The sequence below is a fragment of the Ascidia mentula genome, chromosome 2 (genome assembly GCF_947561715.1).
Source record: "Ascidia mentula chromosome 2, kaAscMent1.1, whole genome shotgun sequence".
Classification (NCBI taxonomy): domain Eukaryota; kingdom Metazoa; phylum Chordata; class Ascidiacea; order Phlebobranchia; family Ascidiidae; genus Ascidia; species Ascidia mentula.
This window is the reverse complement of record NC_138567.1, coordinates 6,766,651-6,791,756: the sequence shown is the minus strand read 5'-3', so window position 1 is coordinate 6,791,756 and position 25,106 is coordinate 6,766,651. Positions and strand designations below refer to the sequence as shown.

General features: G+C 39.7%; 4 protein-coding genes across 6 annotated transcripts; 2 read left to right on the top strand and 2 right to left on the bottom strand.

The window, feature by feature from the left end:
- Nucleotides 1–33: 33 nt before the first annotated feature.
- LOC145888985 (uncharacterized) lies at nucleotides 34–5,801 on the bottom strand. Its single transcript, XM_082979853.1, has 11 exons — nucleotides 5,323–5,801; nucleotides 5,115–5,189; nucleotides 4,733–4,854; nucleotides 4,348–4,448; nucleotides 4,191–4,273; nucleotides 3,685–3,839; nucleotides 3,532–3,608; nucleotides 3,300–3,354; nucleotides 2,992–3,244; nucleotides 2,657–2,766; nucleotides 34–1,271 (listed from the first exon to the last, which is right to left on the bottom strand). Exons 1-11 carry the CDS (start codon nucleotides 5,738–5,740, stop codon nucleotides 1,146–1,148), a joined length of 1,575 nt encoding a protein of 524 aa, XP_082835979.1. The 5' UTR covers nucleotides 5,741–5,801; the 3' UTR covers nucleotides 34–1,145.
- A 413-nt stretch (nucleotides 5,802–6,214) lies between these two features.
- Nucleotides 6,215–13,979, top strand: LOC145889341 (poly [ADP-ribose] polymerase 1-like). 3 transcript variants are annotated; one of them, XM_082980278.1, is made up of 22 exons: nucleotides 6,215–6,370; nucleotides 6,436–6,613; nucleotides 6,671–6,934; nucleotides 7,008–7,216; nucleotides 7,441–7,666; nucleotides 8,146–8,351; nucleotides 8,417–8,461; nucleotides 8,653–8,801; nucleotides 9,195–9,355; nucleotides 9,797–9,851; nucleotides 9,909–9,985; nucleotides 10,046–10,170; nucleotides 10,449–10,570; nucleotides 10,630–10,715; nucleotides 11,077–11,190; nucleotides 11,540–11,623; nucleotides 11,675–11,806; nucleotides 11,971–12,096; nucleotides 12,369–12,489; nucleotides 12,550–12,680; nucleotides 13,067–13,194; nucleotides 13,465–13,979. In XM_082980278.1, exons 2-22 carry the CDS (start codon nucleotides 6,476–6,478, stop codon nucleotides 13,730–13,732), a joined length of 2,967 nt encoding a protein of 988 aa, XP_082836404.1. In that variant the 5' UTR covers nucleotides 6,215–6,370; nucleotides 6,436–6,475; the 3' UTR covers nucleotides 13,733–13,979. The 3 variants fall into 3 exon arrangements, with proteins under 3 accessions (XP_082836404.1, XP_082836406.1, XP_082836405.1); XM_082980280.1 differs by having other exon boundaries at nucleotides 6,221–6,278; XM_082980279.1 differs by having other exon boundaries at nucleotides 6,221–6,370; nucleotides 6,419–6,613.
- A 6-nt stretch (nucleotides 13,980–13,985) lies between these two features.
- Nucleotides 13,986–14,893, bottom strand: LOC145889343 (bifunctional protein GlmU-like). Its single transcript, XM_082980282.1, has 3 exons — nucleotides 14,772–14,893; nucleotides 14,575–14,711; nucleotides 13,986–14,345 (listed from the first exon to the last, which is right to left on the bottom strand). Exons 1-3 carry the CDS (start codon nucleotides 14,821–14,823, stop codon nucleotides 14,100–14,102), a joined length of 435 nt encoding a protein of 144 aa, XP_082836408.1. The 5' UTR covers nucleotides 14,824–14,893; the 3' UTR covers nucleotides 13,986–14,099.
- A 3,084-nt stretch (nucleotides 14,894–17,977) lies between these two features.
- On the top strand, nucleotides 17,978–24,458 carry LOC145889342 (cell division control protein 42 homolog). Its single transcript, XM_082980281.1, has 4 exons — nucleotides 17,978–18,973; nucleotides 19,582–19,640; nucleotides 23,317–23,531; nucleotides 23,827–24,458. Exons 1-4 carry the CDS (start codon nucleotides 18,628–18,630, stop codon nucleotides 24,122–24,124), a joined length of 918 nt encoding a protein of 305 aa, XP_082836407.1. The 5' UTR covers nucleotides 17,978–18,627; the 3' UTR covers nucleotides 24,125–24,458.
- The last annotated feature ends 648 nt before the right edge of the window (nucleotides 24,459–25,106 follow it).

Below are 25,106 nucleotides of genomic sequence, written 5' to 3'. Positions count from 1 at the left end.
TGACGCAGCCACGACATCAAGCTTATAGTGCTAAATTGATATTTATTTATAAACAGGTCCACGATACAGATACACTTACTGTATCAAGGGGGAATGTCAACGCTGTCAGAGTTCGAAAAGTAAAACATTACAAAGTAAAAAGAAGAAAACGATATGATGAAAGAAACAAAAACACATTTCGTATCGTTTGTTTCCAGTGTTTATCTTACAAAATTGTATCGGCGCGTGGTAGACGCCGAAGGTCGTGGAGATCGACATACTGCACGTGGAAAGGTCACAAGTGGTGTTATCTCAATTTTAGAGGTCAAATTTCATTTTGTCTTGATTGATGTTGGGCAGTGACTTGGGCTCTTTTTTAGGCAAAATAGACTAAATACTTGGTAAATGTATACAGGTAGGTCGTATTCAAACTTATTGTTAAAGCGCCCATGAAGTTAAGAACGAATAAAAAAGGCAGAGTAAGACGTAGTTACAGCGGAAAAGTAAAACAAATGTATTGCAGCTAGCCAACTAAAGTGCAATAATCATTGCTTTGCTATGTGTACAGTATGTACAATACCACAGTATATATGGGAAGAGCGTTAAAAAAACAACTGTAGAAAAGGAAGACATATTTGTAATATTTCCATGTAAATGAAGGTTTTCATGACACTTTCAAGCTATCAATTTTAGGTTTAACATAGCAAAATGGAAAAATATATGTTTTAACACCAGAAACCAAAAATTATTGTATAAACGAATAAGTACAGCAGTGCATTATAGGAGATGGCCACATATCGACGCAACGTCGCAATGACATTGACTTTGCAAAGTGCAAATATAAAGGTTAAAACGAACTTTTATAAACTGGGCAAGGTTTTATAAGTGTCAGTCAGCATCATGTGCAAGGGGAAGCGAAATTCAACGCGTCAAGTTATCTGCATCCACTGATGGTGACGAGGAAAAAAGCAACTTCCGGAGTGTGAGTGCAGCGTGCAAAAACAAATGATACAAAAATACGTCCACTTCTAACAGCAACGATTTAATCTTCTGTGTTAAATACGAACACGTTTCACATGGCATGGCAGCATTTTCGAAATATTTAAGACATAAAAAATACTAAAAAGCAGATAGGTTGAAATCTGGTGAAAACACTCCGTAAAATCTCAGCACCAGTTTCCGTTTTTCGCCGTTGCCAGTTCCACGTGATTGGTTGCCATGGAGCCGAGGTCGATAGGCATTTTAATGTCGTGTCGTTTGTTGAGTGAGAACGAATCATACGCAGTTTTCATCTGACAACACAAACGGTGGAAGTGTCAAACCTTGCGGCGTGCCAGCGGCTTTTAGAATGCTTTAAAAATGCCCCGAAGCGAACGACGGGGAGCGGTTGCATCGGGCGAAACTTTGGTATTTGCAACGAGATAAGATCACAGGGATTTTTTATGACGGCGTCGAACTCAAAGAGCCGAGTGAACGATGCGACAGGTAATCGCAATATAAAAGCTATTGAAATACACAATGCGACCGAGATGAATACCCTTGCAGTTCAATATGATTACAAAATTGTGGTTGCTGATGTCACACTCCTAAATGTTTACGTCACAATACTAAATTCGATACCACCATTTTAAACCTCGAGGTGCTATGTTCACTGTTGCAATAAACCAACTTAATGCATGAATAAATCATTGAGCTAAACGTGCTACTTGATGGCCATTTCCGCAGTTTGCTGGGTTCCTCATATTGAGAACTGTACTCGTGTTTCATCGCAAGGGGTTTTCACGCTACTCGTGGCATGAAATTCCTACGGGTTCAGGGTCACTGAGGCGGAACGCGCACAACAAAACCCCAACCAGCGAAGTTCTAGAGGATTTGTTCGCACACTCATTCAAAATCCTAATTTTAGAAACGAAAAGATCCCAAGCCTTGCTTGCCTGTGATAACACAGGCGGGCAATGATGATACGGCTCCCGAGCGGAACAACATTTCCACTGGTTGTTCACAACTGCTGGAAAACTCACTGCTCTAAAGATGACAGATATGGGAGTTTCACGTAAAAACATATTTCCATGTGTGATATCAAATTATATCACAATGACATTGATAAGATGAGCCCTTTTCTGTGAGAAAGCGAACGATTTCTTGCAAAATACAAGTTACATATGCCCATATATATATATGTGCAGTCAAGCGAGTATTACATTTCCTTTGAAACAATAAAGGAAACGGTATGTTTAACCATGAAAAACCCTAGCTATAAATACAGCGACATTTTTGGCGATGGAAGCTGCTCTCACGTTCCTTCCTGGTGGCGTTTGTGTTACATGTTCGTGTTTCCCACACTAAACAACTCAAGATAGCGCTCAGCTCAGACACAAGTGGCGTTGTACACAGAAAGCTCGTTGACGGTAAAAGCGGATTAGTGACAGCAACTTTTCACGACAGGAACTCAGGACGAAAAATTGGTATTTTGAACAAGATTTTCACAGATTTTTTAAGATATTCGCAACCACTTGTTTTTTCCTTTTGCAAATGCAAAAACACAGCAAACATCAGCTCGTTGACGGTTAAAAAAGTGCGGTAAAAAACACCGCATCATGTTAAAGAGGCGCATTGTTAAAAGAAACTTTCCACCGTACGAAACTCATCAAAAAAATTCGTAACTTTTGGAACTAACCTGCAACGCAATTCTGCCGGCAGGCATCTTTCCGATGTCACCACACAACTGCGGACAGATCACCGTTTGAATTTTCTTTGCTTCGTCGCAGTTTTGGTTGTGTGACTTCACTGTTAACACAAACCCATTTATGCATAATGAGAATTTCGTAGTCACATTTATAAAGCCAAATGTCCCCAAAACGCAGCATAGACCAAAATTACTACCAACTACAAACCCAGTTATTTACAATAAATTGTAAGTTATTGGCTAATAATGAGAATTAAAATGTTACAAATGCACCCCACACACAGAGCTACCCAAAATCCAATTCAGGATACCAACATCTAACTTACCAGCCCTGATTGCAGCTCTGAAAGCCAGATAGGCATTCACAGTGTCCTGTATAAGACTGGGGACTCTCATCACTGGTACATAGATAAGATTCTTCACCGTTTTGCAGTATTCCCTTTCCGATGCCTCATCGTCATCCAATTCCACTGATATTGTTCTCAGGCACTGCTTGGTGTGCTCTATTTCATCCCTGCTTTCGCTGCTATCTGATAAACTCCCTTCGGAAATATTCATCGGCAAAACTATTGCCTCCCCCTATTAACATTGTACATGGAATGCTTGAATATGAAAACCAAACACAAACACTTACCACTAACAACTCTCCATCATGGTTTTGACAGATTATTTGTCGTAACCTTTTCTGTCTGTAATTAGAAGTAAGACAACATGTTAAACCCTAAGCAATCACACATTGACTATTTGCACAAGAAACACACTTTTATAAACATGATCAATTGATCGCAGGGAAAAGGACACTACAAAGCATTGTTTTGCATATTTTTCTACCACAAAAAGTAAAAATAGAGCTGGTAAGTGCTTACATTGCCCATCCAAACAGCTTGATATATTGTAACTCAGGCTCTCCATCAAGAAATCCAAAGCTATTTCCTGGCACAATCTGCACAAGAAAATCACTGAAGTTATACCAGTTTCTCATTTCCTCTGTCATGATTAATTGATGGCAGTAAACTCACAAGTGCGTCACCAATCAATGAAGAGTTAATGGGCTTCCTCGACACCATGATTCCAGGTGTTTTGCGAAACTGTCTCTGCCAGCAAATGTACTGCTGACTGTCGGTGGTGCACAATTCATATGTGGTGTCACATACAAAGTTTGGGGAAACTGTTCCTGTAGAACAAAAATAGGTTAGAAGACATAGCACACAAATTACTTAAACAGTCTTGACAAATATGACAATTAATATGTTTTAATATCTTGTCATTGCAATAAACTTTGGAACAACTGCAGGCATAATTTCAGTCTGTAATCTTATCAAACAGAGAGACAGTTTTTTTCTTGTGTGGGTACTAATCATGTATACACCTTATCATAGTTAAGTATTAAATTATTTCATTTGAACTTTAGGTTTAGTGTAGCTATATTGGCATACTAACAAATTATCACACCACAACCAGACACTGATCAAGTTTAAACCCTGTTTAAATAGATTATAACTACACAAGACCTGGTATATAATACCTGCAGCCTCTGCTTGTTTTTGGCTACTCAGTGAAGTAGGTCTTGGAGATAATGACTCTGTACTTGATGACTCCTCACATTCACTACAAGAGGAGAAAGTTGGGTAATTAAAATATTTCAAATATGGCAAACCTTCATGTTTGTCCAAAATGTCTACCTTAAATCATCCTCTTTTTCTTCCAGAGAAAAATGAATTTTTTTCCTCTGACTGTTTCGTAAAGTGCCTTGGTTATTAAATGAAGAAAAAGAAGTTCCAACCTAGAATATACAAAATATTCAGCCAACACAAATCTTGTTTGTACTCCACAAACAATGAGAAACTTAACATTGTTCTCTAATAAAGGGTAACGGCACCAAAGTAGTTTACACATGGCACTCACACCACTTTAAAGCTTGATTAATAGCTACATAAGCACCAATAAAATGTTTCTAGAATTAAAGGAATTTATGAACAAAACAATGCAGAGTTTAAAATTAATTTAGAACATTTAATTGCAACTGTCGGAAACATTGATTTATTTTAATTAACTACGACAACTTACAACATGATCTTTGTGATTCTCTGTTTGTGGTGTTGTGCCACTGATTGTTCTCACTGAAGTTTTTTCGTTGTTATTTTGTGGTGCTGGTGCTTCTGGCAGGGATTTCACGGAGTTGTTACTCCCTTAAGAATATACATATATAGTTATGGAGAGAGATAATTAATGCTTCTTTGGGAGTTGGGATCTATAGCAATCCAGAATGCTGCTAGTACTTTCTTCTGACCACACTCTACAACCAACAATTTTTTGATTTTAAATACAGCTAATGAGTGTATATATATACATACACCAATACATGTCAAAAAGGTAATGTTAACAATAATTTTGTTTGTAAACACGATTAAACTTAGTTTTATTATATATTTAAGCAATGCATACATACCACGAAACCAGCTTCCAATACTGCGAAAGAATGAGGAAGTATTTGTGGAGGGTGTGTTGTCTGGTTCTGTTAGATCTAAAAAATCACATACACAAATGTAATTTGTCCTCACTATATTTTAGAAACAATACACTCACTTAAATGCTGCAATTTGTGATTTCGAAAACGCATTTCATTGGCACTTAAACTTTGTAATATGTTATCTTACCAACACTAAGTTTTTTCTTTGTCGGGGGTTTGGTTGCAGCGATTGTAACATCGGAGATTGAACGCAATCGTCCATTGCCCAAATCTTCATGGACAGCATTGTTGTTACTTTTGTTATGACTTCCGTATGACTTCCAATTGACGGTGTAGCCAGTTCTCCAAGAGTAATCCGCGTCTGTGTAATTTCCTTCAGAACGACCAGGAATCACAACCACATCACCGTCTTCGTCTGCGTTGCTGCTGATTATGGACATGTCATTTTCATCGTCGGGGATAAGGTCGTCTTCGAAATATTCATCCAACGAATTGTCGTCACCGAAATCACTCAACGAGCTCAAATCGCCGTCTTCCAGGCTGTGGACGTCTTCGTTTTTATTTACGATACGCGAACCGTCGAGATATGTTAGCGTCGAAGCCATGATGGCCTCCTAAAATCAAAATACAACTACTTCAGCAATTTGGGCAATTATAGCGGAAAAACTGGCATTGAAAACAAGTTGCTTTATCAAACAAGTCTTATCTAAATCTTTCAAGACCTTATTTTACTGATAAGCTAAGTGGCAACTTAAATGCCGTAAACTGCAATAAAATCCAACGATTGTTAGGTAAAGAGGCCATCGGTAGTGGCTTCCAATATGACTACCTTGCAAAACATGTTCTAAATGCCACATAAGATACGATACTGCCAACCAGCTCGCATCGTAAATCACTTACTAATGTGCGAAACACCAGAAAGCTAAAATTAGTTTCGTTGCGTCAGAGTTTTGTTTCTTCTCTTCCTCTCGTCACAAGTCAGAAACTTTTTCTTTTTTCTCTCCAATTTCGCAAATATGACGCAATGCACCTCTGCTGCGCCCTTGTGGACTGTTTACATGTGTGGTTTGGCGGGAAACATCCAGCGGCGTTTTTGTTGTTGTTGTTTGCTGGGCGTGCTTTGGTTTTGCTGCCAATATTTTGGTAAATATTACATCAATCGACCAGAAATTTTACTAATAAGGCCATTGTCGATAATAGTTTGCTTCGTTAAATTAGCGTTCCATCCATACCTGGTAATTAGAGGATTTTTTTGACGTGTCTTCATTAACATTTAGACTTAGCCTACATTTTTCAACAGCTGTTTGACTGTCCTCGCCAACCTGTAAAAAGGGTATACAATGGAAAGTGAAGACTGCAACTATCAAGCAGAATATGCAAAAAGCAATCGTGCCTCATGCAAAGGGTGCATGAGTCTCATAGCAAAAGATTCCCTGAGGTTGGCACACATGGTGCAATCCCGACACTTCGATGGGAAGGTTAGAATTGTCTGCCAAAAGTGTTGCAATTTATATAAAATCTGTTTATCTTTCAAGCAACCAACTTGGTTTCATTACTCATGCTTCTTTGGAAAATTCAGACCAGTTTCAGTAGATGAAGTTGGCCATTACCACAATCTTCGATGGGAAGATCAGGAAAAAATAAGAACACAAATTGAAAGAACACCTGGTGGAAAAAATGTCACTACTAAAGATGGTGGCAGTGCACCTTTGGTATCGAAGTCACTGAAAGATTTTGTAATACAGTATGCACTTTCTGGGAGAAGCAAATGTAGAAAATGTGAGGGAAAAATTGAAAAGGTAAAATTATGATGTTTCCTCATAGATACCATGTTCATGCTTGCAGGTTTTAATTACACTAATTTTCATTAAGGATGAGATTCGTATATCTCACAAAGAAGTTGACCCAGAGAAACCACAGCTGGGCCTCCTTGATCGCTGGCATCATGTTGGGTGTTTCGTTAAACGACGAAAGGAGTTGAATTGGGTCGATGGAGAATACACAGCTAACATGATTAGCGGTTTTAAAGCTATTGACTCAGAAGACCGAAAAACTATTGAGAAACTATTAGACAAAAAAAAGTATGGAATGTACATCTTAATGTACATCTTATATATATATATATATGTAAAAAGCTTAAATCAAAATATTTATATTTGTGTATTTTGTGTTTTTTACAAAAATGCTCTGTAATAAGAACATGAATAAAGATATTTGGATTACCATAAAGTTTTTGTGTATTGTTTGCCTTAAACATGCCCTTGTTCTGTAATTTGTTTTTCTCTACTATGTTTGTCCTTATCAGAAAAAAGACCAAAAAATCAAAAGAAAATGAACCACCAGAGTGCAGCATAAAGAAAGAACCAAAGTCGTCTACTTCTCCACAAGACGAGTTAACCAAAAAGCTCAAACACCAAACTTGTCTACTTTGGAAGGTTGTAGACACACTGAAAAACATTGATTTAAAGAAAGCTGATTTGATCCAAATACTTGCAGTAAATGGCCAGGACGTCCCCAAAGGCATAGACAAGGTGTGTAGTTGAAACAGTTGAGCAAAGACTCAAAATTTGGACAAACTTTACTTTTTTGGTCCTGTAATATGGTCCTAAGTGCATTACGGTATTTACTGGATACTGTACAATATGCCAAATGGTTAACCAACGCAGATACTTTGTTGCCATAGCAAGAATGACCACAGGTCAAACTTCTGTGGTTTATAGTGCTATTCTTGCTACCCGGCCTAGTAATTAATAAGAATTGTTCTTCTGGCACTTAAGTTACAAAAGTGGTTATTGTAACTTAAGTGCCAGAATAACAATTCTTAGTAATTGTGTGGTTTAATTAAACATTGATAAAAGATTTGTTTTTTTTCTACACTTCATACCACATTTACCATGACAGGTGAGTTACCATGACACTGAAATTTATCATTTACATGTCAAATAAATATATTGTTGTCAAGTGGAAAATATTTTACATTCTACACTCTGGTTTTGTTACTTTTGTGTAGATTTATGAAAGAATTGCAGATGGAATGCTCTTTGGCAGTCTCAGTCCATGCTCCGTATGTGGGGGTCAACTGGTTGCCAGTAGCAGGGGTTTTTATCAATGTCTCGGGAATATTTCAAGCTGGACCAAATGCACAAACACAACCCTCGATGTAAAAAGAAATAAATGGGAAATGCCAGATAATTTGAAGGGAGAAGTGCCTTATTTGTGAGATTGACTTTGATGTGTTAACTTAAAGTTATATATGTCAATTTTATTAATTTTGTAATTAGGGCAAAGTACAAGTACAAGCCTATGGACAGAGTGTTTCCACCATTGTAAGTTGTTTTATTTTATTTTGTAAGGAATGTTTTCGTTTGAAAAAAATGAATAAAAGGATCTATGCCTCCAACTTAATATATTAACTGATATTTTAAAATATTGTTTATCTTTAAAATGGTGTTTAAAAGTAATTGAATTTTTCTTTGACATTTTGATACCAATGTAGGTCTACGCCTTTTTTATTTAGGCCACCAGTCAAACCGCTAAAGAACAAGAAAATTGTGATCTTGGGAAAAGTAAGTACCCCGAAAGAGGAACTCAAGACCTTGATAGAAGAAATAGGAGGTTCAGTGACAACTTCACTTGCAAAGGCCTACTGCTGTATTTCAACAAAAGGTCAATTTAAAAATATAACTTCACAGATCTTTCTGCCTCCTGTGTTAAAAAGCCTTGCACAGCAGTGCAGTTCATAGTTGAGTAGATGCAGTGGTAGGGGCCACAGTGTTCACCATTTTAGTTTTATTTTATTTGCTTGCCTATCTTGTGTAAAGGTAGCTTAGAGTGCTTTATTGCATTTTATTTGTAGAAACTGATGATGCCTTTGTAGGCAGAATCAATTTTTCGTATTTTAAAAATAAACCGACTGACGGTAATCGGAAACACTTGGTTTCAAACAATAACTTCACAGATCTTTAAAACCAAAAACAATTGCTTGCACATGTTTCAAAAAAAAAAAAAATATATTTTACCTCTCCTGTGTAAATAGCATTGTCTGATTATTTCTTGCAGGAGAAGTGGATGCGGGAAAGAAAAGGATGAAAGATGCAGAGGTGCAAGATCTGTTTGTTGTATCTGAGGAGTTCCTCAAAGAATGTAAAGCTTTAAAGACTCCACCACAGTCTCTTGTTCCTCTTCTGAAGAAATTCAGTCTGGCAAGCTGGGGTAGTGAGGTAATAATTGAGAAAACCTTTGCAAAATGTGAAGCTTTGTGTATTGTGTTGAACGATTGTGATTATTGTATTTACTGGTGTGTGAGCCGCCCTCAAATGTAAGCTGCACTGCCCTCACATAAAAGTGCATTGTAACCAAATCTATGATTCAAAATTATTGGTAAAATTAACAATCCTGTGCACTGTAACCTCTGTTGATCTATTGGTATAGAAAAGCAGTGTAAAGGTGAATTTCAATGAATCACAAAGTCGCAGATGAAACATTAGTGTGTCAATAAAAAGTGTAAGCCATACCGATTACAAACCACCTTCGACTGTAAGTCGCACAAACAGTAGGGTAAAAGCATTTACAAGTCCTGGCTTAAAATCAAGTAAAAGCGGCGTGGCTGTTTAATTGACAAAAGAAGGTATGCATAATCTTTGTATGACATAATATTGCAGAGGGAAACTGCATCAGATGGGAAGAGCATGAAAAGAGTGATGGAAGAAGAATCAAGTAAGTGGCCTGTTATTGATCCTACAATATCCTGTAAATTACATTGATACATTACAGGACATGGTGAATCTTCAAAGAAAATGAAGCTGGTTGTAAAGCATGGAGCCGCAGTGGATCCGGAGTCTGAAATGGAGGTTTGGTCATTATGATTCCCTGGTCAGTGTTACCAGCAAATAAGTTTTGCATAACTTTAGGATTCATGTGATGTCACCGTCCACAAAGGCAAAAAGTACACTGCCACACTGGCATTGGTCGATATGAAGTCTGGTGCTAACTCCTATTATAAGTTGCAACTCCTCACCAAACATTCTGGCAAAACGTAAGAAGAAATTGCTGGGAACTTGACATTTAATATTTACCATGACTAGGATTGTGCTACTGACGACTAGAATTACTCCAATACCGTTTTTGTCCATAAAATAAAGATAAAGTTTAAGATGTTGATCTGAAAGCCATTCTGTACTCTCAAAAACGTTACCAGTACCTCAGGGCTTTACCCCGAATTACAACAATGTTATTTGATAAACTAACAAAGTATTTTAAATGTTGTGTTTATGTCTATAATTGCAAATTCCTTTTCTTTTCCACTGTTCACAGGTGGTATGTGTTCCGATCCTGGGGCCGTGTTGGCACACAGATTGGCGGGACAAAACTGGAAACTTTCAGATCTCTAGATGCTGGCATGGAGAATTTTCTGGAGATTTATTTGGAGAAAACAGGTAATTACTGCAATAAGGTAGAAAGGTAGGCACAATAATTTTGGATGTATTTTGTTCAGGCAACAATTTTCTGGCCAGAAGTTTCCACAAATATCCCAACAAGTTTTACCCGCTTGACATTGACTACTCGGAAGGAAATAGTAAGGTAAAAAAAAATAGAAAAATTTTGTGAGTGCAGTCAGGCATTTTAATTTAGCTGCAAACAGTTTGTTTGAAAAAGGTTCACCATAGGAAGACTGGAACATTTAGTCAAAACAGTTTTCGCCAATGATTCTCAAAAATTTTATCTATGTCCAAGATGTACACTATTTATTTTTTTCAAAACAAGACTTATTATAAGGCTGCAGACAGGGTGTGTACACGCACTGTCTGCAGCTTTGCAATAATATGGCTTTTTTGCACATATAAGACTCATTATATTAATCACATGACCTGTTTTAATAGCTGTGAATCCCATTGAAAATGTCTGCTTTAAGTCTTGGATAAAAAAAATGTTATTTTTGCAGATTAAAAGTTTGAGTGATGCTGGATCCAAGTCAAAGCTGGAAAAGTCAGTACAAGAACTTGTGAAAATGATATTTGACATTGAAAGCATGAAAAAGGCCATGGTGGAATTTGAGGTTACTTGTAATTTAATTTTTGCAACTTGTGATTGTGTTGCTTGACATTGACACCTGGGTTGTTGCCATGTATAATGTCCATGCTAAATATTATTTTTTTTTGAGTGTAGTATTTCATTTCACAAAATTTGTTGATTCCTTTTTTTGAAAATATTTTCTCATGTGTCTGGCATAAAAAAATAAACTATCCTTGAATCAGCTTTTATTTATGGTCTTGGTACACTATCACACAAACTGTTTATCCAGTGCATATGATTTTGCCTTTTTTATGCACATTTTTAATCACAAATCCGACACAAATAAGTTTTTTTGGTACAAACACTGACTCTCAAGTGACCTTTTCATTCAGATTGACCTCAACAAGATGCCTCTTGGAAAGTTAAGCAAGAAACAAATGCAACATGCTTACTCTGTGCTGACAGAAGCGACAGAGGTAAGTTACATATTAGGCAGTTGGCCAAAAACAAATATATGACTTTTTTAGCTGATCACAAGTGGTGAGTTAGTTGGAGCAAAGATGTTGGATTGTTCAAACCGATTTTACACTCTCATTCCACACGACTATGGCATGAAACAACCACCAATGCTGGACTGTGCAGAAATTATCAAGTCGAAGGTGACAACACATCTATAACACTACGTCAACATAAAAATACATACATGTATAAAAATATAACTACAAATAAAGCAAAACTTAAGGAAATAAGGCTTTCCGTAGTGTTGGAAATAATTTAAGACTGCAAGTCGCTTGATTGAATAATCACCAACATTGCTTGACAGACTGAAATGCTGGATAGTCTCATGGACATAGAAGTTGCGTACAACTTACTGAAAACCGAAGATAAGGATAAAAGTGCAGAAGACCCACTTGATGTCAGCTACAAGAAGTTGCAATGTGATTTGGAGGTAAAATCATGTCTGATTTAAACAATTACTGTAACAGCATCCGGCCAGCCATGTTCTGAATTATATTGTCATAGGATTTTATGAATAAAATACCACAACAAGATTAATAGCTTCTTGTAATGGATCAAAACCACAACTGCCAGTGATGACAATCGCAGCCCTTCGTACACTTTTGTGCTTCTAAAGTATTGACTTTGTCATTATGTTCAAGCTTAAGTTTAACTCCCCTGGCTTATAATGGCATAGCTTAAAAATGTTTCTGAATTGTGAAGGTGGTGAAAAAAGAGAGCGAGGAGTACAAGATGGTAGAAAAATATGTGGACTTGACTCACGCCAGCACTCACACTCAATACACACTCCAAGTTGAGGAGCTCTTCAAGATCAACAGACACGGTAAATCATTGAATTATTTTCACGCAATTGCTGTTGCCATGACGCCATGTTCTGTTTTAGGGGAGGAATCTCGCTTCCGTCCATTTAAATCCCTCCACAATCGCAAACTTTTGTGGCATGGCTCACGGACAACAAATTATGCTGGTATTCTGTCTCAGGGATTGCGTATTGCACCACCGGAAGCTCCAGTTGTAAGTGCCACTAATTTGTGTTTCTTAAGAAATTACACAATGTTAATGAGTTTTAACAGATTATTTTAAATTTATTCAATGATTGCACAAAAATACACATAAATTTTCAATAAAAAAAAAAGTATTCACTTATTTGAAATTTATCGTTACGGTTCTTCTGGTATTTTTTATTATTGCTCCTTTTTTTGTCCTCTATATTGATTAGAGCATGATGTTTTTTTTGTTTTACCCAGAAATTTGCAGGATCGCTAAGCTTACATGCCTGAAATATTTTGGGTTGTACATATATTATTTTTTTTTACAGCTTGACCTTTTTGTTGCAAAAAAAATTATTACTCATAAAATAAAAATTTTTTTTTTCACTTATTACCAATGTTTTTGGGTAGACCGGATACATGTTTGGAAAAGGAATTTATTTTGCTGACATGGTGTCAAAGAGCACAAACTACTGTGGAACAACTGCTGACAACCCATATGGCCTTGCGATGCTTGCCGATGTCGCACTGGGAAATATGTGAGTGTTTTAAGATATTTTTCATTGTGTGTTCGCTGTGTTAACCGTGTTCGTCATATTCTTCATTGATAATAATGATTTAATTAAAAATAGTTATAAGCAACCACCTAATAAAATAAGTTTTAGGAAAGAAAAAGACTTAAATTAAATTTCCCATTGCAAATTATTTTTAAGAAACAAGAAAATTATTTCTTATTTTTGACAGCCAAGTTGTTAATTTTTTCTGTACACTATTGTCCAAAAAATCTCTTATTCCATAATTTTTCTAAGGTACGAACTGGTGAATGCCAAAAATGTGCGCAAACTTCCCAAATCCAAACATAGCGTGAAAGGAATTGGGCAAACAGAGCCTGAAAAAGCTACACACACCACACAAGATGGCGCTGAAGTACCAATGGGAAAAGGAGTTGATACTGATCTGTCCAAGTTTGATGATAACACGTCACTTCTGTACAACGAATACATTGTATATGATGTGGCTCAAGTCAATCTTAAATACTTGGTCAAGTTTAAATTTGACTATCAGTCGCTATGGTAAAAGGTTCAAAATCTGTGGCCAATTTCACATTCCAGTTCATAACTGACAAGTATTTCCAGGAACATTAACCAACACTCCTTTCCTTTCTATTCATGTGTGAAAAGTAACAACTGTAACAAGCTTTGTTTTGGCTTAATTGTGAGGTCCATTTTGCTGCATAATAATTGCCAAATTGTGTTGTTCGTAACGTTCTCTTCTATTTCTTATTTTCTTTCACTTAAACTCAAATAAAAGCAGATATGGCAATGGTAAATATATCATTGCTATGATCAACGAAATGTAAAACATTTTACAGATTAAGAAAATCTGCACCAAAAACATGTACTTTGCGGGCACCAGTTAAACCATGGTTGCTTGGATTTCCTGATTAGCTTATGACCAGTTCGTCAAAGCCGGATTCCTCATCAAACTCCCTGGTGAATGTCAAGGTATCCGAGGCTCCTACAACTACTTCTGCAGTTGTCGCAACTATAGCTCCACCACTTGATGGCAGGTGTCCACCTACCACTTTACCGTCAGCGTCAGACAGAGAAATGTGAATGTGAACTTTACCATGTTTTGATATTGTGCCCACCAGAGACACAATTTCAGTTGGTTTATTCACTCGAAGAAACTAAGAACAACAATAGGAATTAGTGAGGTGCTGTGCTCAATGATTTGACCTCAGGGTCATCAGTGCAGCTGGTGACTGACATTGTAAACTATGGTAATTTAGAAAAGATCTTATCATCACAAGTCAAAGAACTTTGTTTTCTTGAAGCTGAAAATATTTAACTTTATTATAGAGTCAAAAAATACTGGAAAAGGTTTGTGGTTGCAAATTTAGTTCACTAAGAACTTACATCTGGTTCATTGGTTTTGCAAAAACCGGCCATTCGCAGTGTAGCATCACTCAGGCTCCCCACACAAGTCAACATAAATGCTGAAGTGCATTTTATAGATGCCACAAACTTAATCAACTCCTTAACCAAGTCTTGGCCTGAAGAAAACAAGCACTCTTGTAAGGTATTATACCCACAGCTAACGTAAAACGCTTTACCAGGCTTAAGACGAATGGCGTGACAAGAAAATGGACTTGGTTTTTCGGACATTTTCGAAGCATTTGCTATAAATTGGAAACAAAAGCAAACTGTAACAAATGAATGACCAGTGGGAACAACACGATGGTTGCCAACTAGGGAATGTACCCCGTTTGAAGGTTGTTTTTTAAAAATTCATTTCGGAAGTTTTTCTTTTTCCAAGAACATCAATGAAAAGTGGGCAAATCCAGCTGTTTGTTTAAAACACACACAAAAATTGTAGTTCTCTTTTTTCAAAAGTATATGGACAACTGTAAATAAAAATAAAACATCCTAAAAAACAAACGTTTGATGGAAGTAAAGTGCACGAATTTGAGACGAACGGACTATACGGGCATTTAATAAAGTCGGCCAAAGCGTTCGACCTATACATTATGGTGGAAACCTGATCGGAATTCGTGTGCAGAATAACCTTGGTTCAGATCCCAGCACAACAAAAACATGACAAGGTGTCAAAACATTCAAGAAATTAATGTATTTTAGTTTAAATCCCTATGTTGATACGCAGCCATTGTCACAATTTCTGTACAAACACCACAAGTCGTTTTGTAATCTGCGTATATTTTTTTAAATGTAGGACTTACAAACAGTGTTAGTTCTAAACGATAAGGGCAAAGAACCCGCAGTATCACATTTACGAAATCGTGCATTTGAGACCAAAAACGTCGATCCATTTCGACCAACCGTTTCAAAGCGACAAATCTAACCAGACTTTATCATTACTTCGAAATCTGTTTCTCACCAATTTCTCTTGTGTCCTTTACAGAACTCTTATTATGTTGGAATATGAATATGTATTATTGGATATACCTGAAATCGCCAGCTCTTTGCCTGGATTGACGTCAGCAAGACGTGCTCGAGGGCATACAGAGTCACCAGGCAGTATCACTGCGTAAGGTCATGTATATGATAACAACTGAGCCATAAATGCTAATTAATTTACTTTACGCAGGTTGACAACGAGTCCATATACGTCGGACAAAAACCTGACTGACCTCAAATCCGTTTTAGCCAAAAAAAGTCCCTCAAATTGAATTGCCAGGTCTGCAATTGGGCATCACCAGTCTTTATAAGCATGTGGTAGGTTACCCAATTAACCTTGTTAAATCCAACCCAGAATACCAATTCGGGCGTATCTGATCATAAAAGAAATTATAGGCTCTTTATGGTCGTTGAATTTTTGGACAACAGCAAAGAGATGTGCATTACCATGTTTGGTGGATCTGTTGCGCAAGTTCAAGGACAGAAAAACTAAAATTTAGGTGCCTAATTTCCTGGGCTTTGGAGCATTGAATATGCACATCAGTAAAGTTGCAAAATACCATTGAAAATTTGGTCATCAATATGTTATGAATGTGAGATACGAGATCTGATATCGTTTTTAGTTGAATGGTCATTCATCACATCAATTGTGTGTTCTACCAGGAGACAAATGGCGGGACTGGGCCCTTTTTGGAAACCAAAACGCAAACTTACCGGGCCAAGGAAGCCAACTTCCAATCCAGTAACCAAAATACGGCATCTCTTGACGCGACATTGTAAGACAATCCATCACCGCGAATGTCCCGTAGGCGTAAGTCGGGTTCCTTATCCTTTACTATGTAGGTTTGTCATTTCACCGCTTGACAAATTTATTATAGAATCTGGCGCCCTGGCAAATATCATATGTTACGCAGCAGGGGCCGCCCTATGGTGTAACGTAACCCACCGCTTTGTGAGGTAATAAGCGTGGTATTCACAAAAAGAACGTGTTTGTTGTTCCGCAACTCGTCTGATTGCAACAGTGTTTCTCTATTTCCAATTTTTAATACGTTGGAATTTGCCACGTAATAGAGGCAATCGTAGTGGATGTTTACTTTACTCTCTTCTATTGTGAGTTTAAAATTTCACATTCAGTTCTGCAGGGGAATCCCCGTACGAATATGATATGGTTGTGGGATGTAAATTAAAGCAGGTGTTCAATGGACAGAACGCTTGTGATGACAAAATTATTGTACACAAAACTTGAATGGCAAGTCTTATTTTGAAGTGTCTAAACCAGAGGATTATTTTGTGGTCCAGATGATAAACGAAGTGCGCATGGTTCAATAAAACCTTGTCAGTTTTTGGTCGAAACGAACGCTGTGTCGATGAAAGCCCTACTGCAGTAATGTGAACTGCATGGGTTTCAGATAACAAAAGTCCTTCTTTTTCAAAACGGAGCCAAATCAGTTAAATTCATCATGCATTTAAAACATCGCCACCATGTAAATGTCACTTGCGATTGCATTGCAATTATCGGTCGGTTTTTCATGGCAACAATTGTTAAACTAAACATTTAATTGCTCCGCAGTGGTCCGGACAAACGGCAGTGACCAGTACAGCGTGTGCCCAGTGACATGGCGCTTGTTCAAGCAACATTGTGAAAGGCCAATGAATGTCGTCAGTGGCCCGGGTCCCTTTCCACGTTATTAATAATTAACCTGGTGACATGAAACCCTACTAACGACGCGATTTCCACGGGCGTGCAGTTGAGCACCAGATGTCGATTGGAACGCTGCAATGTGAGCCCGATGGTCGCGAAAATATTGTTGCGAAGTGAACTACTGATCAGACTGCGGATAATTTTCTTGAATATGTGCCAAACAGTTTACGGTAAATATAGGCATAGTCTTTAGTTAGGTATAGCCTACGTGTTTTTCGCATTCGGATATTTCGAACAAGTTTATATGACACGGCACGATTTCGCGTGATGCGTCTTTTACAATAAATGTAGTAGCCTTGCGACAGACGTTCAGTCAATTAGAGTTAAAGTAAAGTGTGCTCTTAAGCGGACGAAAGTAGTTCATCACATATTTGCTCTTCGGCCCAACGACAATTAAATGAACGTACCCTGATTGCAATGGTCGCTCGCGCTACTGTTATGTTCGCCCTGTCTGTTTTTTAAAATCACGCTTTTACACGTAATGGTAGCCAATTAGCAAAAAATGACAAAAAACGCGTTTTGTTGATGTGGAAAACTTATTGAAAGGTTCCGTCTCTGGCGAACGAAAACATATGTGACGTAACCGCCGCATCCCTTTTTCTTCGGCTGAAGCGACCGATTCGATTGGAACACCAGCCGGTCTGTCTGGGTCGAAGGCAGGCAACAGGCTCTTGTGAGGTAGCTGTACTTGAGGAGGGCCACTTGTATCGAAACTACTGAAGTTTGCTAACAGTTTAAACAGCAACCAGTCTGCAGCCTTAGATTGAGTCTCAAGACAGGTGTTGTGTTTTTTATGACTATGACTGTATGTTATTTAGCGAGCGGTAAGGTTCAGCTGTGTAAGGTCTAAGCAAATCCCCCCTTAAAAAGGGCGAGGGTGCAACGCAAATAGATTGAAAAAAACCTGGCGTTGCGCCTGATTTTAAGACACCGCTCTACCTCACAGTTCTCTTCTAATCACGCGATTAATTAAAGAGAATGGTGCGAAAGTGCGTAGCAATAGGTGGGATTCTTTAAGCCGATTAATACGCCGAAGCGGTGTTACAACGCGAAAGTGGCATAACAAATACAGATTAGCTGGGCGTTGCGCCGAAGAAATAAGCTCGAGAAATACGGGATAGATGTTACGCAGATAAGAAAGAATCGGTGAGCTTTCCCGCGGGAGAAGAGGGGAGTGAAAAAGGCTGTAGAGATTGGTATTGCCGGCTGATCTTGTGCGTTTAGCCAGTCGTCGACTGGAATAGGCTTGTCAGTGTCAATTACCTTGAGCCTTATTCAGACTTGTTGTTTCTTCATGTAGAGACGTATAGACTAAGCACTGCTTGGAAGCGACTTGTATTTAGTGTGTTTACATGAACCCCCCAGTTATTGTCGATGGAGTCGGCGCTGTAAAGGACGAAGAGTTTTCTAACGTGTGCAACAGTCTCACCAGGCAGGACAAGGAACACAACGCGACCCCAACTGTAAATAACAATCTGAAAACAATGGCGCCCGATGTCTCAACGCGACTTAGTTCGGAGTGCTGTGAAGGAGATGTGATGCAGAAGGAAGTAAAGAGCGACTGCGAAGAAGAAGAAAACCGCCTGAAGTGTGTATTCCTTGGCGACGGTGCGGTTGGCAAGACCAGCCTTGTTGTCAGCTACACCACAAACGGATACCCCACCGAATACGTCCCAACCGCCTTCGACAACTACTCAGGTTTGTAATAATTCTAATTCCTGCGCCGCGATATGAAACCCCGTTAAGTGTGTACTTTCTATGGGACTTATTTGTCTCGATATGGCACCACTCCAGCCTAACCAACACCGATGACGTCATTGCAATGTGACGTGACGTAACAGGGTGGCGTGATGCTTGAAACTCGGGGCGGTGTTTCGGTGCAGCAAACAAGCCTCGTTGGTCAGGCGATGTTTTTTTGATTAGAACTACCTGCATCGGAGTCAATTACAAGTCTCCACGACTGCTGCGGGCAACGTAATTACTGCTATTACTCGAGGCAAATCGGGTCAGTGCCATTACCTTGATCGACTCGCGCGGTTCGATTTTGCTGCAGCCGCGACCTTCGGTTCGTTCGACCCTGGGCAAATATCAGTCTGCGCCGATTATTATGAGATGATTGCAGCCGGTGTTGCGCAATCCCAGCGACCAACGACCGCTTTGCCCGCTAGGATGTACTTTAAACGTTCGGAAAATACAGTATTAAGAACGCACGCCGTGGACTCGTTACGCCGGTTTTAAAATCAACAACCGCAAATTCTTCTTGTTCAAGGTGACAATTTAAATGAAGGAATAATTTTTGTTTTTAGTGAGAGTGACGATCAACGAAAAACCCATCCGTCTGCAGATCTGTGACACTGCCGGCCAGGTACATATATTTTATTTACGTTTAACAATTGAAGCAAGAATAATTGTGAAATATCTGCAACAAACTTGGGCTAAATATACGTTTCTTTTTTTGCTGCATCACGCAAAACTCGATTTTAGCTTGATTGGTTTTACACAATACCGATGCAAAAACTACTTGTTCTGTCGTTATGAGGTGATTGAAGAACTGGGTTTAGCTTTACTTTTCGTTTGGTACTATGATCTGTCAATGATGTTAGAATAACGTTCGTACAATAACCAAGTAACTACAAAATTTGCGGAGGCCAGATCCTATCACACACGTACGCTACGGGCGGTTATTGGAAGGAATTCATGTTTTTGTTACACGTCGCGGGCGGCTGAATTCACCCGTTGTCTATTGGCAGGAAAACTATTTGCTCCAAAAAACGTGCTGGGTGGGGAAAATTAAAGTGGCTTGTGCGCGTGGTAAAGGCATCCGCATTTCGCATGACTGGTTGTTAAAAGCCCCTGTTCTATGTAGATCTCCAGTCGACTACCAAAACGCGCGAGCTTTTGTCGGCACAGAATGCTCGCCGCACTTGGAAGTGGCGCAGGGAGTTGTTCTAGGGAGGGCGGCTAGTTAAACGCCCTGGGCCAGCTGGGATTTCGAGCATTAGCTGACTTTGAAGTGTGCGTTAGGCAGCCTTTTCACTGTGTTTTGACGCTCGGAGGGAGCGCCCTTTGCCGGTAAACACACGCATAAGCTGTTCCTTGTCTACCTTCTAAAGAGCACTCGGGGGACCTACCTACTCCTCAGGGTCGGTTTTGCTTCCCTGGTAGGCCTTGTTTGTGTAGTAGGTCCCAAAAGGGACCATCAAACGGCCTTTAGTTTGTCCACCGCCAGACTTCATCCATCTTTGGTGATATTTTGGCCTCGCTTAGTGTGCAGCCGCCCAACCGAGCCAATCAGATTAGTTCAACGAAGGTTATGCCGTTGAAGGACTTTAAAAACTTGGAACTGCTATGAATGATGTCACCCTATTCCCACATCCCTTTGCAATGAACTACGGAACTCGAAGTCTCAAAAGCCACTCTCCGTCAATGTACAAAAAAAGTACAAACCTCATTTACTGTTTATCGTGGTTAATTTACCTTATAATTAATTTCGCCAAGGCGTGTTTCCAAGTCAGTTACTGGGATTTTGTTTTAACACTGTTCCAATGTTACTGTACACGTGTCGTCCAGTGCGGGCGGTGCATCATCTTAAGTATTTCACCGGCAAGTTTAGCACTTTTATCCAAACCGTTTTGCGTGTCGCTGTTCTCTCCATTAATGCCTCGCCAAAGTACTTAATTACCGCACTCCGCTCATCGTTTCATGCACAAATATAGAAGTGCGCGCGCGCGAGGCTGTGCCCGACGACACTTGTCGTTAAGTGGTGATGACGTCATGTTGTGTCGTTAGCCCGTTGTTGGGCGCACAATGACCTTGGGGCGTTGCTGAAAACACCAGACCTGTTAATGTGTTAACCAGACGGCGAATCCTTATTCCCACTTGAGTTGGGTTGTCAAACTTGTTTGTTGCGGCGACAGGAACTGCGCTTTAGCGGAAAGAACATAAGGATCGACGTCATCAACTGCGTTCTCGATCCGCTAGAGCATTTTGTTACATAGTTTTGTTCGTGTTCGACACGCTGTTCACTCAACAGCGAAAACGCTTCTTGTTACCTTTGGACTTTTTGCTTAACCCTGAGGAAAACACGCCTTATATTTGGTCAGTAAAACCTTATTACCTAGGATTTACGGCGATCTGTTCCATTTTGCCATAAACTGTCGATTTTGTTTATCTTGTCTTGGTTTTTAAACAAAGAAAATTATGTGTGTGTAACTACTGCCCTGGTATTGGTTCGGTGGCATATGTTTTCAATCAATATTCTGCTGTCACGGGATTGGATCGAGGTAGTGTTTAAACAAGCAATCGTGCACCTCATCCAAATTTGCCAAGAACGATAATAAGCACCAGTATTTAATACATCAAGCATGCCAGAAAGTGAGCTGTTGGTTGCCATTAAGTGATTCGACATCAGTACTGCGCGGAATTCGAATGGGCGTTATCGGATATCGCATATTTTGGGTTTGCACTTTAACACATCAAGCGCCCGAAAGCCGGAACCTAAATCGTATGATGGCCCCGAGGCATAGAATCAAATCACATTTGCGTTCTACCGGCAAAAATAAACTTACCCGTGCTGGGCGGTCGCCAGTCTTCCGTAAAAGACGAAAAATTATGAATGAAGGCAACTATCAATCATCACAGGTAGGGCGGGCCTTTCTCCCATCTATTAGAAACGTTTTACGTCCGTTTCGGAGCGCCACGGTCATGCTGGGCTTGCGCGTGTGTGTCACCTCCGGTGGACGTCAGATGCGCTGTTTGCACACGTAAACCTCCCCCATTGTTAAACGGCTATTTCTGGCCCAGCTCGCATCAAAGACATCTCCCTCCCCCTGTCGTAGACATATTAGGCCACGCCACGCTGGACTCAATAGTACGAAGGCCACCTCAGCGACGGCAACTGCTCGCTTGGCGCCGGTAGGTCAACGCCTGAGGGACCTACCTCCCCCAATGACGAAATCCCACCATCACGTGGTCTATGACAGGTGCTGGAAATTTTCCGACACCTGGAATTCGGTTAAGACGCCTAGGGAGCGAGTGATGTTGACTCAACTTGTCATCGCTTGACCGACCAAGTGCAACGACAACAAGGCTGCGCAATCCGGACTAATATAAACTCCTTTTAACACGAAAATGTTTTGTCTTGACTTCTACTTCACGACTTGAGCACTGCGACCGAATGATATTGACATGTAAGCTTTCCTAGTTGGTGTCATTTCTGGCCAGTACACATGTACTTGTCATATTGTGTTGTAATATTGTATTGCTTTCATCAAATCATTTCTTCATCTTGGATAAGCGTAAGGCTAATTTTTAAACATACATGAACTTAATGTTCGCGGGCAAGGTGGGTAAGAAATTAAATTCGATTTTAGGCGAAAAGTACCGTGAAATTCGCCGAACATACACAAAAACCACAGTTTGACTTCAAGTCTCACTTCTTTTACTGAATATGTCAATGTGGTTACGTTTCGTTCTCTCCTAACCTTCTTAATGGGCTAAGAGAGTATACCACTAGGTCGGTAGCCCGCTTCCGTGTTAGTGTCATGCGATTAGTCGAGTGCCCCGTGCGGCGTCAAGTGCTTGCCTTTCGCCTGTAACGCAAACAAGCGCGATTGCGGAGAATAGAGCCACCGTCATTGGGTGGCAGGCATAGCAGATTAACTGCACTGTGCTTGTGTAAACTCAAAACAACGGCCTGGATGACGCTTGTGGCTTCGTTTATCTTTCATCCAAGAACGTCCGACTTTTTGGCGCCAGACTCGTGTACCCCTTTTGATGCATTTGGCTGCTTGCAAGCAGTTTGTCAAATAAGGGCAAATATCACACTTTTCATTGTAGTTGGGTTATTTTATCACGATTTGGTCCAATCCATTGTATTTTTTATTCTTGAATGGTATTTGCTTGTCTGTTTGTTTTCATTACTTAGTTTTCAATCACTGATTTAGAATCGAAAGCGATTGATCGTTATGCACTCCCATGCTTTAAATTTAACTAAACGATACATTTTCACTATTCAAAAATTTTTGCATTTTCTTTTCTAGGATGAATTCGACAGTATGCGCCCACTCTGCTACCCCGGGACAGACGTATTCTTAGTGTGCTTCAGTGTAGTAAGACCCACCAGCTTATGCAACATCAGGGACAAATGGCTGCCTGAGATCAAGAGGTTTATGCCCAAAGTACCCTTCCTTCTAGTAGGCACACAAACCGACCTCAGGACAAATTTGGACGTCATTGTAGACCTTGCTCGGTTCAAGTAAGTAATAACTTTTATTAGTTTATTATTGGCAGCAATCCCACATCCCCTCGCAAGTGCTACTGTTATTTGTTATTACTATGTTTGTTTGTTTGTGTTTTGTATTAATTTTAGTGAATGTTAGTTATTAGGTTGGTGCATAGGCTGAAATCATTCCTGATGCTGGAATTTAGTCAAAATCTGTTTTTTATTCTGGTAAAATCACTGCACAAATGGCGTCACGTTTCTCACTAATCCTTACCGCAGTATCGTCGAAATAAAGATCAAATAGGTACAACGTTGGGTTTTTTTCCAGTGAGAGACCGGTCGGGGAGGAGGAGGCTGAGAAGTTTGCCAAGCAATGCGGCGCCATCGGATACGTCGAGTGTTCGGCGCTTACGCAGAAGAACTTAAAGGAGGTCTTCGATACCGCCATCTTGGAAGGGATGGAGTACATCGCCAGGCAGGAGAAGAAGGGTCGCAAGTGGTCTCGGTTAAGCATCAAGAGGAACGAGTCCACGAAGAGCGAGAAGCGGGAGGTAGCGCAGAGGAAGGCAAAGAGCGTGAGGAGAAAGTCGGTCGTGTGGTGGAGGAAGTATTTCTGCATGTCCTAAGACTGTAGCCGAAGTGCGAACATTCGAACCACCGAAATGGGAGAAAACACGCCAAGAGCAAGAGCCAGTTGTCAGGAGGCAACTGGGAGGAGTTTGAACTTGTTCCAGCTTGGAAAGTTCGGCATAGCCAGAAATAGCCAAACATTTTGCAATGATCACCCCATTAATCGCAGCAACCCAACTATAAGTCATTTGCAAAATCATTACGATTGTGGAATGACAAGTTATATTTACCGCCGTACAGCCAATGGTCTGGACTTTTGGCGCTAAATCTAAAATCAGCATTTGACATCACTGTTTGTGAGTTACCTTGTAAAAAAATCAAGTTTCTCATTCAGCATTGCGACTCGTTGCGCGTCAGCATGAAACTATTCGTCGAACCACTTCCCCAAGAGATTTATGTCGAGTGTTCCTCGAACGTGGGTAACAGGGGGCGACAATTCATACGTTTATGACGTCCGTCTGCGATCAAAAGTGCCGTCGACCGGGGTTTAAATCGATATGAGCGCAGAGGCTGTTGCTATAAAGTGACAACAACACTGTGCTAACTGCTCCATGTCGGTTATAACCACCTCCCTATACCCAGTATGTACATCTCCTTTCGTTTTGCTGTACCACGTTGAGTATCAGGCGCTTATCTCTTCTATTTATTCTTGCGACGAAAGTCGATGACTCCTTTTACTGTACATGACGTGAACTGTACACTTACATGCTGTTAATATCCCGTATATATAAAAAAATATATATATATAAATATCTGTAACGACGGCGTACTTACCCTACAGCGCAATGTGTTTCCTATTTTTCGTGCCCTGAAGATAAGCAGCGCGAAGCCATGTCCCTTCTTATGCACGATAACGTATGCTGTTAGCGTATCGTTGACGACAGTATCTCGATTGCGTATAAACGAATAAACGACGACCGACCACGATTTTTGTTGGGTTTCTTTCGCTGAGTGTAACCGGTTGTTATACCGTTAAGC

Excerpts from the sequence above, each read along its gene's own strand:
- LOC145888985 (XM_082979853.1), bottom strand. The coding sequence starts at position 5,740 with ATGGCTTCGACGCTAACATATCTCGACGGTTCGCGTATCGTAAATAAA. Across the intron at positions 3,840-4,190 it reads AAAACAAGCAGAGGCTGCAG|GAACAGTTTCCCCAAACTTT; the intron begins GTATTATATACC and ends TTTGTTCTACAG. Across the intron at positions 3,245-3,299 it reads ATGATGGAGAGTTGTTAGTG|GGGGAGGCAATAGTTTTGCC; the intron begins GTAAGTGTTTGT and ends CAATGTTAATAG.
- LOC145889341 (XM_082980278.1), top strand. The coding sequence starts at position 6,476 with ATGGAAAGTGAAGACTGCAACTATCAAGCAGAATATGCAAAAAGCAAT. Across the intron at positions 11,807-11,970 it reads CAGAAATTATCAAGTCGAAG|ACTGAAATGCTGGATAGTCT; the intron begins GTGACAACACAT and ends ATTGCTTGACAG. Across the intron at positions 12,681-13,066 it reads CACCACCGGAAGCTCCAGTT|ACCGGATACATGTTTGGAAA; the intron begins GTAAGTGCCACT and ends GTTTTTGGGTAG.
- LOC145889343 (XM_082980282.1), bottom strand. The coding sequence starts at position 14,823 with ATGTCCGAAAAACCAAGTCCATTTTCTTGTCACGCCATTCGTCTTAAG. Across the intron at positions 14,712-14,771 it reads CGCCATTCGTCTTAAGCCTG|GCCAAGACTTGGTTAAGGAG; the intron begins GTAAAGCGTTTT and ends TGTTTTCTTCAG. Across the intron at positions 14,346-14,574 it reads GCAAAACCAATGAACCAGAT|TTTCTTCGAGTGAATAAACC; the intron begins GTAAGTTCTTAG and ends TGTTGTTCTTAG.
- LOC145889342 (XM_082980281.1), top strand. The coding sequence starts at position 18,628 with ATGAACCCCCCAGTTATTGTCGATGGAGTCGGCGCTGTAAAGGACGAA. Across the intron at positions 19,641-23,316 it reads TCTGTGACACTGCCGGCCAG|GATGAATTCGACAGTATGCG; the intron begins GTACATATATTT and ends TTTCTTTTCTAG. Across the intron at positions 23,532-23,826 it reads GTAGACCTTGCTCGGTTCAA|TGAGAGACCGGTCGGGGAGG; the intron begins GTAAGTAATAAC and ends GTTTTTTTCCAG.